Below are 16,531 nucleotides of genomic sequence, written 5' to 3' on the forward strand. Positions count from 1 at the left end.
TGGACTAGTAAGCCCTGTGGCATTGAACCTCATTCCCGTTTGCCCTCTGTTCTATAAAAAAAACGTTTATTAGAAGTGTCATTATTTATTGTTGCAATTTTTTTAATGTCGTAAATTTTTTCACTTAGGTTGCCATCAAGCGAACCCATACAGCATTACATTTGTTTAACGCCGAGCATGGTGGTGATGCATTCGATTGCCGTGTGTTTGCTTTACGTAGGTAGGCGCGAAATATTTAGTAACATGCCTGCTTCTTTTACAGCAAAATTCAATCATTCATGAAATAGTGTTAACTATAAATCTTATAATTATTTCCACTAAAATTTAGTGAAAATGCGATACTATGGAAACAGATATACTCTAAACAATAGAACTTCCTCTTCCTATATTATATCTATTGCATTTGTTTTTTTATATTTTTTTAGATCAAATCTAATGCAAAAAATTACATAAACAATACTATTCAGGACCGAGATAAATTAATCTTACACGTATTTATGAAGAAATCTAGCAATGGATAGTATCCTAAGTGCTGAAGTATTTTGTTACCTACAGTAGAATTTTTAAGCAATACATTAATAATTTTTTATCAAGGTGAAACGGAAAGTATAAAATAATACTAGCAATTATACACAAATCATATGTTCTTCAAGACATTATCAATTTACTTTTAAGTAGATTCTTCTCATTGCGTGCTGCCATTATCTCCACATCTACGCACAGTCATTACCATGTGTAACCTTCGGAATGTTCAGCTATGTGCCCCTCAGGACGGATGGACAGACAAAAAAACAATTGCCATAATTATTATAAGCGCCGGACGCAAGAGCCATCGGACAGTCGGTCAAACAGAACCGCGCAGAACGGTTCTAAATTTAAAAAGTTTATGGCTTTTCACAGACCAAATAGACTATACATTTTAGACCAGTTACAGATTATAGGATGTTAAGGTTCGCATAGTTTATTTATAGAAAACAGGTTTTATAAGAGTGCATTGTTTGGTATGTGCTGCATAGGCTGAGCAAGATGATACGTTTGATAATTCAGGTGAGTTTAGAATAAATTATTATTATCCTATATAAAATAAAAATATAATAATGCTGCTAATATAAATTAATTCATTTAACAAAAAAGTATTAAAAGGAGTCTCTTTAGGCAAGGTTCCGAAGATACGGTCACAGTTCCCCCTTTGAATATCTAGACTTATCCTTTGTCCGAGGTAGCTGCCAGCTCTTCGGTCTCCTGTGATGACGACTAACCTTTTTGCTATTACCTTAAAAAGCCTTATAACGCTAGGACGCCATGGACCCCAAGGGACTCGACACCGAATGGGACAAAATCATTTTCGGAGCCTAGACCCCCGTATTTGCATGGATTTAGCTTTATTATTTAATTATTTATCTGATATTATAATTGACTTCGTAATATTATACTGTAAGATCATTGATTCTGATGGATCATAATTTTTATTTATAAATGTGTACGTCCACCCTATAATTATTTGTTATCGCTTAATTTATAAAACAAAAACAAACATTAACCAAAACTCAATAATATAATTTAAATAAGACTTATTTTTTTACGTACAAAAAGGTGAGAAAACCGTTATTCCGTTCTTATGTAGGTAACATAATCGCAGTAATAATTATGCGGAAGATGAATCAAGATCTTAAAGATGATGATAATTGACATAAAAACTCAACCTCGTGTTAATAAAACATAACTAATCTGATCTTTTAACTTGTTCATTGTAAAGGCAACTAAGGTTTTTTTCTAAGTACTTAGTTCCTAGAGTTTTATTATGTCTAACATAGTATTTTTATTATTATTTATAATTATAAGCAATACTGGCTGGTATATACTCTGTATTTTTTTTTATTTGGTGGCTATATTTTTGTTATAACTGAAAAAATGCTTTTTACTTTGTATTTAATATTAAAAATTTAAGAATTATTATTATACAGTCAATATCTGGTATAGCGACATCGACGGGACTACTCATATTTGGCCGTAAAAACCGAAAGTGAAACAGCCGATGACGTTGTTATTAAGTAGCTAATACAATAGAATTTTGCCGGGACCTTTGACTTTGGTTGTTCTAAACGATGTCGTCGTAAACGGTTTTGACTGTATTTATCAATTTTTAATAATTATTATGATTATGTAATAATAATTATTATTATATTATTATAATGTCAAAGACCTAATAAAATAATAAAAGTAACAATACTATAATTATTATTTAAAAATTAAATAATAAGGTAAAAAAATCTGTCGAAATAAATTGTTAAGTTTAATTTGCGCCCACGCCGCGACCTCCATAGACAATAGTGTGACGTAACGTAGGGCACAAAATGGCTGACATGGACCAAATAGAATCCTTGGCGTACTGGCCATTGTTTTTTACCCACATTTAATGAACTACAATCAATGTAGATCAAAATCTTTACAGATATAATGTGCTATAATTTTTATCGATGTAGGTCAGTGTCATTATGGGGCAATGTTGTATAAAAAGGGGCTAATATTGCATACTCTATATAGTATACCATTTCTTACCAAATCTTTGTTTATCTTGCAATCTTCCCTTATGTCGCATGGGAAAATTATCTATAATTCCTGGAAGAATCAAGTAATGTCATCCTTAATTTGCTCGTTGTAAATGTCCCTTTCACTGTTGTAATTGCTTTGCTTTGTTCCATTAGTGTTGTCTAAGTTATTTTCTTATGCACTTCTTGCGCTCACCTTATCTAATTTTATTTCTATTTCAGTTGCCTGGAAGAGATCGCTCGAAAGCGATAAGGCCAGTTGTCCTCCTTAAAAAGGCCTTTAATTATTTTAATTGTACTGTTTTTTTGTATATTTGCAATGAAGTGTTAATAAATAATATTATAATATATATAGATCAAAATAGGACGCATACGGCTATAATAAAGCGCTATCGTAACTAACGTATCAATGAGATGAGACCTTTTATTTCGACAACGATTTCGTCATTTAGGATTGATATGTGAAATCAATCGCACGCTGAGGCCACTAAGCCAACACTGTTAGATTTATTTCACCACCACTATGTGGAACCAGCTGCCCACTGAAGTTTTTGGAATCAATTCGACTTAGGGTATTTGCGAACTCTTAAAGGCCGGTATCGCACTCGCGAGCCTTTTGTCATTGGGAATGTCCATAGGCGGCGGTACCACTAACATCAGATGAGCCTAGTACTTAATGGTTAATTGTCAACTTCGAATTGTTACATTAAGTATAGTTGGATGGATACAACAAATTAGAGTTAAGGAGGGACCTCGCTATGACATTATATTTTGCAATACGCTTCGATCACGTACAAATTACTTGCGCTTGCGCATTGATATACATATGTAGTTCCACATTGGCTGAATTCACAAGAATTGAATTATCTACAATAAGTTATAGGAAGGTTTAGTTTTTATGTTTTTTTTAATGTTTATTTTTCACCTTCACCATTCAAGCTGTGCACCAATGGATTTTCTTTCTATGTGCGCAATGTTATGCAATGTTACAATGTTATGTTGGTGCACAGCCGGGGTTCGGGGGGGGCCATAGGAACCTATGACCTCAGTCATAGGTTCCTATGGCTTTAGCTTGGGATGGCTTTAGCATGCGACTCACAGCCCTCAGGGATTGGCCAACACTGCTCATTAATAGCGCTAAAACTTGTTTTAATATGCAATTTCGATACGATCTTTCTTTCTTACTGTAAAAATATAAAATTAAATAAATTAATAAAGAATTTATGTCATTTAAGATCAAAAGTCTTATTTTATTACGTGTAAGTGCTTCGGATGTCAGAGTACCGTTATACCTGTTTCCCACTAAACATTAAATCTTTACAGGTACTACTCATCGCCGCAGTAACATCTTTAGTAGAATCTGAAGGCGACAATGAATCTAAACTATCATCCATACTTCTTTCGGCCAAAGGCAAATCGTCGAGAATAACAAGAAGTTATTACGAACGTTACGGCTACGGGCGACCATACGATCGACTGGATGATAGACGCTGTGGTCGATGTGATGACGATGATGACAGTGATGACGATAGAGATGACAGACGCTCCAACAAGGCTTCACACGGCAGCCGACATGACAGAAACAGGGATGACGATGATAACGATGATAAACGATATAATACAGATAGAAGAACTAGTAAAAACGAAACAGATAATCAGAGTGATGATAAGAGTCATGATGATAGAGATAGACATAGGGATAGGCCGAGGAACAGACACAGAAACCGATATGACGATAGGGATAGATATGGACCAGATTATTATGACAGGTTTTTGAGAGACAGAAATAGGGAAAGATATGATCGGTAAGTACCTGTCCAACATTTTTTTTAAGTTCTTTTGTTTAACGAAATCTTGACGCAAACGCATAGGTCATCGAGACTCTACTTTTTCAAGTCTTCAAACCGTATAATGAGTTGAAGTAATTTAGTACTTCTTATTCAAATTAACAATGTCGTGTCTTATTCATTCTCAAGGTTTTCTGGTTAAAATCAGCAGAATTTTTCAAATTCCGTCATCAAAATCCAACTTAGGACTTCAGGGAGTATCTCATTCTCTCTTCACGATTATAACAGAATGTCGGTGTAATCATTGTTAAGAACCTATCTGGTACCTTATACCTTACTGTTTTGCTAGTATTTTTTTGCTTAACAATAAGCAAAAGATTACTAATTAAATTAAAATTGGAAGTTTAATACATATTTTTCATGAATTTGTATTTTCAATTTTTTTGTAACATTTATGTTTTGAATAATTGTCATGTATTTTAGAAAAGATAGCTTGTATTAAACTGTAGATATACATTATATACGTATATGATGTGGTGAACTTTAATAAATAAATAAAAAGTAAGGATATAGGATAATAACAACAACGTATGAGTAAAAATAATACAACTTGAAATGTCTTTGTCTAATGAGTTTTCCTAGACCTAAATTAATATAAAAAAATGCAATTACAATTTATTACACAAAATTAGTTCAAAGGCGATTTATAATATTACAATAGATCAACAAAGATATAACAATTCGATTTTGCGAGAAATCTTACCTTAATCAAGATTTATATACAAATTTGTGTAGCAGACTGACCAGGAACTAGCATTTAAAAATCTTACAGGTACGACGAGCCATACCCACGTCGACCTTTGTATGACAGAAATGCCTACCACTATGATGACACCTATGGTAGATATGATGGAAACAGACGACCTGCATATTATGATGATAGATACGACAGATATGATGATGGCTACGGTGGCTACGGGCCAGGTGTAGGAGCTGGGCCGCATGACAGGTGAGTACACCCCTCACTGTCTGAAATAGTATAATTAATAGAAAACAATGGGTAAGTATATTATTATTCCTTTAATAATAATAACATGAAAGACCTTACGAGTTAACATATTTATTTCTCATTATGAATATTCCACGCTATTTTGTGTGGCAGAATATGCGAACTTTAGATTGTACCACCATAACAGATTTCTACCATATTCCTGCAAATAAATAATAATAATAATTAATATATTAAGTAATTGTATATAACAATAGTAAATAAAGTACAACAGCAGAGAAGAAACAGAAGACTTATTAGATAGAAATACAGCAAATACATTTTTTAACTTTTACACAATACAAAAAAGATAAAATAATACAAAGAAACAACAACAATGAATGATAGCTCTAACAAATGACACACAAATCTATTATTTATTGTCAGTCTAAAAGCGCGCCAAACTTCTCAATGGCGCCAACTGTTTTGACAGGAATGTATAATTTGTAAAAACCCAATTATCGGGACAATCCTAACAAAACCTTAATAAGTCAAGTTAATATTTGAAAAAATCATGGCAATGATAGACTGAAGTCGATTACTCAAAAAACGATTTCGTACTTCTTTTAGAAATAAAAAAAATTTGAATAAGAAATAAGACATAATAATATAGAAATAATAAATCACGAATTTTCTTCAAACTCTTATTTACTTGAGAACCTCCCACTAGTGTGTATGAACGCATGTTATTTTGAACTCTTGGTGGTTTGAATTTCTTTTGATTTTTCTGATTTGGGAGGTTTAAATGATAGAGAGTTGATTGTACAATACAATACATTTTTCTTTATAACGTCACACAATGTCTCTATACAAATTTTTTTTTTTTTTTTTTTATAAAATAGGGGGCAAACGGGCAGGAGGCTCACCTGATGTTAAGTGATACCGCCGCCCATGGACACTCTCAATGCCAGAGGGCTCGCGAGTGCGTTGCCGGCCTTTTAAGAATTTGTACGCTCTTTTCTTGAAGGACCCTAAGTCGAATTGGTTCGGAAATACTTCAGTGGGCAGCTGGTTCCACATAGCGGTGGTGCGCGGCAAAAATTGCCTTGAGAAACGCTCAGTCGTGGAACGTCGGACGTCGAGGTGATACGGGTGGAATTTTGTATTTTGCCTCGACGTCCGATGCTGAAACTCAGCTGCAGGTATTAATCCGAACAACTCCTCTGAACACTCTCCATGGTAAATGCGGTAGAAGATGCAGAGTGACCCCACATCTCTACGCAACGCCAAAGGATCGAGCCGCTCGGAGAGGGATTGGTCATCGACGATTCGAACCGCTCTTCGTTGGATACGGTCAAGTGGAAGGAGCTGGTACTGGGGAGCCCCCGCCCAGAGGTGAGAACAGTATTCCATGTGGGGCCGTATTTGCGCTTTATAGAGTTGCAAGCGGTGGCCCGGAGTGAAGTACCGTCTCGCCTTGCTGAGCACACCAAGCTTTTTGGAGGCTAATTTAGCCTTTCCCTCCAAATGACCGCGAAACTGAACGTCGTTCGATATGTCAACGCCAAGTATTCCGATGCTGGCTGTGGCTTCAAGAAGAGTGTTTTCGAAAAGAGGAGTAGCGACAAAGGGTATTTTTTTCGCGGAAAACGCGCAAACTTGTGTCTTCTTGGGGTTAAATTGGACTAGGTTTAGTCTACCCCAGTCCGAGACTCCACGTAAAAGAGTTTCGACTTCAGACACAAGTTTGTTCCGGTACTCATCGACAACTGCCCGAGAAATACCTGCCCGGCCAGTGTAAAGAGTATCCCCAGTGCTGTCGTCCGCATAGCAATGAATGTTGCTAAGTTGCAACATGTCATTGATATGCAGAAGAAACAGGGTCGGGGACAGAACACAGCCTTGTGGGACCCCAGCATTCACGGGTTTAAGGTCGGAACATGCTCCGTCGACGACGACCTTGATGCTCCGATCGGCTAGAAAGCTGGAGATCCAGTCGCATAATTTCTCAGGAAGCCCGTAGGCTGGTAGCTTCGAGAGCAGTGCTTTGTGCCACACCCGATCGAAGGCTTTCGCTATGTCCAAACTAACCGCTAGTGCCTCCCCCTTGGACTCAATTGCCTCTGCCCATCTATGAGTAAGGTATACTAGAAGGTCACCAGCTGAACGACCACGACGAAAGCCGTACTGATAGTCGCTAATCAGCTGGTGGCCCTCTAGATAACTCAAGAGCTGGCCATTAATAATGGATTCCATTATTTTGGAGAACAAGGAGGTTATTGCGATTGGGCGATAGTTGGATGGATCAGTGCGATCGCCTTTTTTAGGGATCGGATGTATCGAAGCGGTCTTCCAGCACTTCGGGACAGTGCCGAGCGAGTACAGGTACCGGAAAAGGCGCGTCAGGACCGGAGCCAACTCAGGAGCACATGTACGCAGCACAATTGGAGGGATACCATCCGGCCCGCTCGACTTATGAATGTCCAAGGAAGATAGTGCTCTGCGAACAGCACGTTGCTGGAATGTGATTTCCGGCATTGAGTTATCACACCGCGAAATCGCCGGTGGTGATCTCCCCCGGTCATCCAAAGTCGAGTTGGACGCAAAGAGACAGCCCAAGAGGTCGGCCTTCTCCTTCGCAGTGTGGGCGAGCGAGTCATCCTCTCTGTGCAGCGGTGGTATCGATGGCTGACAAAAATTCCCTTGTACAGCTTTGGCGAGAGACCAGAAGGCTCGGGTCCCAGAAGGGAGTTGGGCCAATCTCTCGCCAAATCTGGCGATGTGCTCTGACTTTGCCTTAGCGATTTCCCGTTTGAAGGACCTGGAAGCTGAGTTATATGCTTTTTTATGTTCGCTGGTATTGGCATCACGAGATATCGCCGCCTCCGCCCATGCATTAAAGCATTCTCGCTTTCGACGCGATGCCGCCTTGCAAGAACGCTTAAACCAGGGCTGTGACCTGCCACCGATCGGCACCGCAGAGAATGGAATAAAAAGTTCCATGCCCTGCAGAACCACTTCGGCGACAGAGGCAGCGACGGAATCTGGAGCTTCCGACGAAAAGCACATAGGCCCCCAAGGGTAGGACGCAAAGAAAGACCGCATCCCATCCCAATCTGCTGACCGATAGTGCCAAATACGACGACAACCCGAAAAACGGGGCCGAGGAGGGCGCGTAGTAGGCACAGTACTCCGGACCACACAATGATCCGATGAACCCAATGGCGGGTCAACAGAGACTTGATAGGTCTCCGGATGTGAGGTCAGCAGAAGGTCCAACAAAGAGGGTTTATGACCATCCACATCTGGTATTCGCGTAATCGCAGGGACCATTTGTGACAGGTCGTAAGCTAAAGCAAAGTCGTGAAAGGATCTTCCCGCGTGATCGGTGGTTTCCGAACCGAGCCAATCGGCATGGTGAGCGTTAAAATCGCCAAGTATCACGATTTCAGCGGTAGGAACCCCTTCGAGCAGGGAATCTGTAGCCATTTGGATGTGCTCAATGAGTCGCTCAGTTTCGGTATTTCCGCTATGGGACCTATACAGGCATGCGTAGAATCGCGGATGGTCATCGCAGTCTACGCGCAGCCAGAGGCTAGATAGGTCCCTTCCTTCAAGCGACCCGAGGCGACGAGAACAGATATCCTCTCTGACGTACACGCAAACTCCCGCCCGCGGCACAAATGAATGTTCCAATTTGTACCCCGGGTAGGAGAGGTAGGAAGTATCAGCCGGGAAGGATATCTGAGTCTCAGTAAGGAAGAATAAGGCCGGCTTCGCAGTTTCGAGGTGAAAGTGAACCGCGTTAAGATTAGAGTTGAGCCCCCTAACATTGGTAAAGTCCACTGAGAGCGTGGAAGGGGATGCCTTCGGTAAATTCTTCCGTTTGCCCCGAGATCGAAACTTATAGTTTTTTGAGCAGTTTTTGCCCACCCCAGAATACGAAGGGCAGCCTGTGCATCCACCACCGAATACTGATTGTTCCGATGATGGACGCTCAGAGGGGGATTCTCCACAGCGGAAACGTGTGGTACCCCCCTGGGGTAATCTCTGTTTAAACTGCATCTTCATATTCTGGGGGAGGGGGGAATTGATGGGCTCCGGGAGTCTCACTCACCGCACGAAACGCGAGTACAATAAGATGAACCTATTGCATCACTTCACGCCGGTTTTCTGTGAGACAGTGGTACTGCCCCGGTCGTGCCTGCCCGATTGGCTGAAGCCCGAAAGCAACAGCATGGCACTCCCACTAGGAAAATTTATACAGACACCGTTACGTTGCAATTATTTCACAATAGTTTTGATTTTAATTCACGCTTTCATGAAATTGTATCGAATGTCAATACAGTTAGGATATCCGGATAATAAAAATAACTGTATTGAAAAAAGTATTTATTATTAACGTAGTCCATAGAGCATGCTCTAGTAATGTCAGAGTTTAATATCAATAGAAGGAAAATTGCTAGAAATAGTATTTTTTTTTGGAGTTTATGGCCTTGTATCTAGTCTTTTAGGCCAACTAGGAATAGTTTGTGATTGCTACAAACAAAGACAATACATCGGTGTACCCGTGTGGTACAGACTATATTTATTTTGTAAGTACGAGTCGGTAATAATAAATAATGATGGTCATAAATCAAAACTATTGCATTTTAATTAATCGCGAGGTACGAATTGAGCGTGCGAGTGATACAAATTTATTAATTACAGAAATACGATAATTTCGATAATAATATAAAATTAAATCCATAATATACACAATATCGCTACTGTGTCACTTTGTTAACATATAAATATGACGATTGTGATGGTGACAGCATTCAGTAGGTGCAACGTCTGTGTTATTCTGATCTGTGCAAATCTAGTTCTGGTATTGCAAACAGCCTTGACCTACGCCGTCGCACATATTTAGTCAAATTCAATTTTTTTTTATTCATATAGGTAATACAATATACACTTATAAACTTCAAAAAAGATCTCTATCCCTTAGCTACAAAGAAACCTAGTTCTTGGAGTACACTTGGGTTGCTCACAACCAAGACTTTCACTTATAATATTAGGATCTAAGTAAAAGCTTCATTGCAGGTCTATACATAAAACTGTTTATAGATAAATCAAGTAGTATACCTAGTGTAGTAGGTAACCCAGCACGAGTTACCTACTATTTATTTTAAGCAAGCAAGGTATGGTATATGTAAACATTATGAAGATTTAGATATATTTTAAAAGAATACTGATTGTGACGTGTCAACGAAGTATAATTTGATAATAAATCCGATTGGCAGGGGGAATTTTAAATCGATAGGATTTAGTAAAACCTGAGAAATGGGAAATTTGAACAAGTATTTTTTTATTTATAACAGAATTCAAAGAATGTCATTATGTTTCAGGTAATTTTTAGTATAAATTTTACTTAGAAATTGGGATTTTGTATCATTTTAATGTGATTTTTTGTTATCAAGCGACTTAAGACGTATAAGTTCTGTGGCAAGACATTAACATTTATGGATATTATTAACTTCGTTTTACTAAAGTATCATTGTAATTAATGTCGACGCTTCGGTGGATGGGGAAATTTTTGTTATTTTTTAATTAAACATAAAATAAACGAGATTAATTATAGTAAGATTTCTTGTAAAGTATTGTGTTTATATAATAAAAAACATTATATCGTTTATTAAAACCTAAACATAACAATCATCTTCCTATATATTCTATGCTTTTTAAATTTATTTTTATTTTTGTTGAATATTTGTAGATTATAATCTATATGTGTATTATAATACAAACTAAAACTTATGACCAATTATTTAAAGAACTTATGACCAATTATTTAAAATTGTTGAACCTGTGTGTCATGGTTCGAGTTAATTACCTTTTTATCTACTAACTACAGTTTTGACTGTTTTTATGGTAATATATTTTTCTATGTAACAAACAAATAATTGGAACATTATATTATGGTACACCTGGAAGTGATCGCTCGCGATCGAATTGTACATGTGATGTCTCTGAGGATATTCGGTATGTTTGGTTAGACAGAGCACGCGATTGAATTTTTTAACCGACTCAAATTTAGCAAAGCTCAAAGCTCATCATCCCTGAGGTCTTAGGTACGAACTCCGGCTCGGTATCGATGGACTTCTTTTCTTATGTTATTATTCAATATATATACAATAAATTGTCAAAATTATAAATGTTGCTTTAAATAATTTATTTTAAGTTATTAATTTTATCGTTAATTTTGTTAAATTTAACTAATTTAATAAAAAATTTCATAGTAATAAAAAAATAAGATTTAGTCATACTTATATTTAAATAACAAATTTTATGCCAGCATTTGTGGTGGTTATATTTAGCATTCGCTCGAATGGTAAAGTAAAAATCGTAAGGAAACCGACTTGCGCTTAGTGAGTCTAAACTCTAAATTCCACGCCGTGTGTCAGGCACAGCAGGCTACTTGCCTATTAGATAGACAATTGATCAAGAAATAGTTCCAGAAATCTGGGGCACGGAGTGCCACAATTTCTTTTATTAGATGCCTTTATTACAGTCATAGGATCTAAATACGTTCTACTTCTCTCAAATTTTTGCGGTCCTTGGTAGATTTTTTAAATCGTAGACAAATCTGTTCTAATTTAAACTCAATATATGTAAATATTCCATAAAGTTTGTAATATGTTTTGATTTATGAAGTTTCAGACCATGGGATGAGACGTATCGAGGTCAGTCGGGTTGGGACGCAGGTGGCCGCGGTTATTACTTTGCGTCTGGTAGACCTGATTCCTCTGCTTGGAGCCAGCGGGATTATACTAGGTATATTTTTTTACAGTATTGGGAAATTTATTTACAATGCGGGGCAAATTAATCTAAAATATATCATAATATTTTAAAGATTTCTCAAATCTAGTTGTTTCTAACATTAAATGGATCCATACAAATTTGTTATATATTAAATTTATATTTATATGTGCCGCGGAAGACTCAAACATAAACGATAATATTTAACGATCATATATGCACAATGAAAGAGAAAATATTTGTTTAGTTGCTAGCTTGTAATGCCAGTAGAATCTCTCTCTTTAATTGGCAGCTCATATCTTAGCGTCGTGGTCAGCAACGAAGCATCTGGAGCGAACTATCTGTTTCGATAAGTTTCTCCAAGTTCAGAGAAGAGCAATTCTGAAAGGATTGATCAACGTTTTGTTTGTCATTAATACCTTTTTAACTATTGAACTCCTTGGACTAGATGTTGATTGACATGTACCATTAATTCTGGGCATCTAAAGATATTGACCAACTTATGACCATGCGCAAGTAAATTATATAAATAAACTTTCAGACCACAGTCCTCTGGCGGTTGGCAGAGTGGTTACCAAAGTAACCCGAGTTACTCCAATGACTACGCCTCAGGGTACAATTACAAAGAACCATACCGTGGTACCAGTGCTACCAGCTACGGTTCCGGCTATGGAGGGTATCAGGACGTAGGTTACGGCCAGTCCAGTGGCTGGCGAAATGTTGGCGAAACCAAGCGGCCGTACAGAGATGAAAGGTATGTTTTTTAAAAAATTTTATTAACATGTTTTGTTGAGACAACTTGCGGGAGGTCTGGCATAGCCACTTCTTTTAATTTTCGTAGGCGTGTGGGGGCCTGACGTCTGGATTTTGTCTCGTAATAACAACCTAATTCCAATATAAATTACTTCCACAACTGCTTATATTATTACTGATGCACTTGATTTCATACTCCATTCACACACATCATTCATCAATTATCATTTTCCAGCAATTTGGGTTTTGGATACAGAAGTCCAGCTTATGATAACTATCAAAGTCAGAATGCTTATTACCCTGGAGATAGAAGATATGGTTCCAGTGGGGTCCAAACTGTATATGGACAAACAGGAACCGAAAGACGGCCGTATAGGGATGAAAGGTAGTCCAGAAATGATCAGCTTTCAGACTTCATAATACTGAAAATAATTTTTGGATGTATTCCAAAGGTGTATTTTTTACGTTTGTCAAAAGATTAACAATCGGTTCTCATCGTTTAACAGGTATTTTCTGTTGCTTGAACTTTATAATAGTTATTGATAACTGTCTCTATAATCGTAAGCATATGCTACCGATCATGAAATCACGGATTCATATCGAACGATTCTGCAGTTGTAAGTCTGCCAAACCTATACCTGGTGCCTGTAACATCTAATAGCGATAGACAGTTATTTCTGAAGTTATACTTCTTAGGGCGCGTTGGGGAAAAATGATGAGAGTAATTTTTTAAGTTGCGCGCGCAAACCGTCACAAAAAATTGACACCCTAAAGTCGTAATCAATATTTTAAAATAAAAAAGGTCTTCTTTAATTTGATATTTAAATCAACTTTATTTAAGTAACTAATGCGTTATAAAAAAAAACTTTCAATGTATTAAATACCTTTTTTCTATTGTTAGTGTGGCTTTTTTCGTAGAATATGGCGAAAGATATTTTTTTATCTTTAAGTCGTTATCGTTAAGTCAAAGAAGTATAACTTCTAACGCGTGTACATAAATAAACACATGTTTTTTTATAAAATAAGAAACAAACGGGCAGGTGGCTCAGCTGATGGTAAGTGATACTGCTGCTCATGGACACTTACATTGCCATTATATTTAAAGAATTATTACGCTTTTTTCTTGAATGACCCTAAGTCGAAATGGAAATATTTTAGTGGGCTGCTGGTTCGAAATAGTGCGATTTGATCTTAATAATGAGTTTAAGATTCGCGCTATTCCCTCTCCCACTATCACACTTACATACACACACCCAAACATACACCCATACAACTTTATTTCTACTAAATCCTAACTAGTAGACTGTTTTATTTTGTTTTACTTTCCTTATTTAAAACGTTACATTTATTTGCCTACCCATATATGTATGTACTTTTTGTTACCACTCAATATGACTTTGCTGTGAATGGAAGCCTGGTTATCCATATCACAGGTTCTAACCTAGTTTGGAAACCAGTCTCCCAATACCTTCTCAACTGTAATCTTATTTATTGTAGCAAATGTTATATGGGAGAAAATAAATAAATAAATATTCCAAGGTTGCAACATCAGGTATTGATAGAACTACGTCGAAATTTCTTAAGAAATTGCCTAATACATGTTTAATACTATACTGCAGTAATCATCAATATCAATGTCTGTTGCATTCTCGTCTTGAAACAGCGCGGTACGAAAAGACAACATTAAATTCGGGATTCAATTTTTATTTTTTACTCGTAGACCCGAAAGACGTTGTCTTGTCTTAATTATGAATATTGATTACGAATTGGTATAGTTAACTAAAAATGCTCGTGATAACCACATTCTTTGTTTGTTTTTCTGGCGCGTATATAAATTGTTTTGTCATGCGAACACGCGACATGTAACTGGCCATGTGAAAAACATGGATTTTCAACATTATTGCAACAAACAATTCTTCTTCTTATCCGGTACACTCTTGACAGAGCGGTCGTGATCGCTATGTAGTAGTGGTATTAATCAAAAGGGGCAGATGTAATGCGCTTCCCGACATTTCGCCATCGTTGCCTATTAGAGGCCATCCTGCTACACTCATTGACTGTACCTCCTACGGCAGACTTGATCTGGTCAGTCTAACGCGTAGGTGACCTTCCGCGCGGTCTAGTGCCTTCCATCTTCCCCTGGCCGACAAGGCAACAATTAGCGACTGTAATTATTTTATATGTATTTTATCAATATAATAACTTCGATCGAAGCATTTGTTTTGAACGATATAATTCTTTATATCCTCTTTGACGATATTTGCAGCACGTATTCTACCAATGTTACATGGTTACATGAAAAACGTTTAAATTGTAAACGCGCTATTCACTGGTAAAAAAATTGGTATCGTAACAAACATTCTTAAATTTTCAAATTTTCCGCGCAATTTTCTCAATTTTTTCTTTCATAAGATCCTTCAGACAATAAAAACACAACAAAAAACGGTCCAGCCGTTCACGCGTGATGCCGTGATAAAGGGAAATAGGGATTAATTTTTTATATATAGATAAATTATCTCTGCAGAAAGACATCATTTAATATCACGATCTAGACCAACTTAATACTAATAAGTATTTTACATAAGAATCCAATAACAGTACTTACAGTCTTAAGGGGAAGGCACTCAGTTCTTGTACACTATTTTTGTTCCTTACCACTGTTTAGCACTTAAGACAAACGTGAACTTACACTAATTCGAATGGTTTTGTCCTTTGCAATCTTCTCACCAGACCTGTGGTGTAAAGAAGTAACGGTTTTACACATAATGGTGTAATACGGGAAGGATATTGATAATATTATATACGTATAGTTCACGTAATATTATCTACATAAAATAGAACTCAATTGGGATACCCAAACCAAAACTGATAATTATAACCGAAACGGGATTAGTAGCTAAAACTATAAATGCCTCTGTAAACATTATTCTCTAAAAACAGACGGACACATGGTGAATATATTGACTACAATTATTAATTAGTGAGTGGCTTCTTTCTTGAGGGTTTCAAGACAGAGCACTGACGATACACCGGCTGTACACTGTGCAGATTTTAACCAACCACACATAGATAACGTAAGAGAATAATAATGATAGATTTAATATAAATAGATAGTGGTTAATATGATTTGTGTGCTTTTAAAAATAGTCATACATATACTTAAATACTAAAAAAACTATGGTAAAGTACTGTAAAGTATGTATTTTTCAGTGGAGTTACGAAGCTGGACACTCAGTACAACCAAGTGGCTGACAATCGTTATGGCAGACCAAGCCAGCCAAGTTCATACCAACCGTTGTCGACCTTCAGCCAGAGTACAACTCAAACCAGCTATCTTCTAGGCCGAGATGACCAACTTGTCAAAGTGGATGATTCCACGCAAAAAGACGCTCAATAATCCAGTGTTTCATATATATGTTCTAGAATAAATTGTATTTAAACATATATGCTTTGTTTTTTCAATATTGAGACGAATTTTGAATTAATAATTCATCAACATGATATGAATGACATTCACTGAAATAATGAGGAGTACGGACGCCCTAATCGTTTTCAAGCGATGTTTTGAATACAATCAGGGAAGGCAAAAATTGCAAAACTGTAATTACCTAACAAGAAAGATAAAATTAAGATATAAAGAAAATGTTTATTAG

At 36.9% G+C, this 16,531-nt stretch overlaps 1 protein-coding gene across 2 annotated transcripts; it reads left to right on the forward strand.

The window, feature by feature from the left end:
- Positions 1-853: 853 nt before the first annotated feature.
- On the forward strand, positions 854-16,322 carry LOC123709864 (uncharacterized protein DDB_G0283697). Of its 2 annotated transcripts, XM_045661451.1 has the most exons (7): positions 854-1,047; positions 3,873-4,354; positions 5,169-5,345; positions 12,021-12,140; positions 12,667-12,879; positions 13,114-13,263; positions 16,089-16,322. In XM_045661451.1, the coding sequence occupies exons 1-7, from the start codon at positions 1,027-1,029 to the stop codon at positions 16,273-16,275; spliced, it is 1,350 nt and encodes a 449-aa protein (XP_045517407.1). In that variant the 5' UTR covers positions 854-1,026; the 3' UTR covers positions 16,276-16,322. The 2 variants fall into 2 exon arrangements, with proteins under 2 accessions (XP_045517407.1, XP_045517408.1); XM_045661452.1 differs by lacking the exon at positions 13,114-13,263.
- Positions 16,323-16,531: the final 209 nt, after the last annotated feature.

Source organism: Pieris brassicae, chromosome 5 (genome assembly GCF_905147105.1).
Source record: "Pieris brassicae chromosome 5, ilPieBrab1.1, whole genome shotgun sequence".
NCBI lineage: Eukaryota > Metazoa > Arthropoda > Insecta > Lepidoptera > Pieridae > Pieris > Pieris brassicae.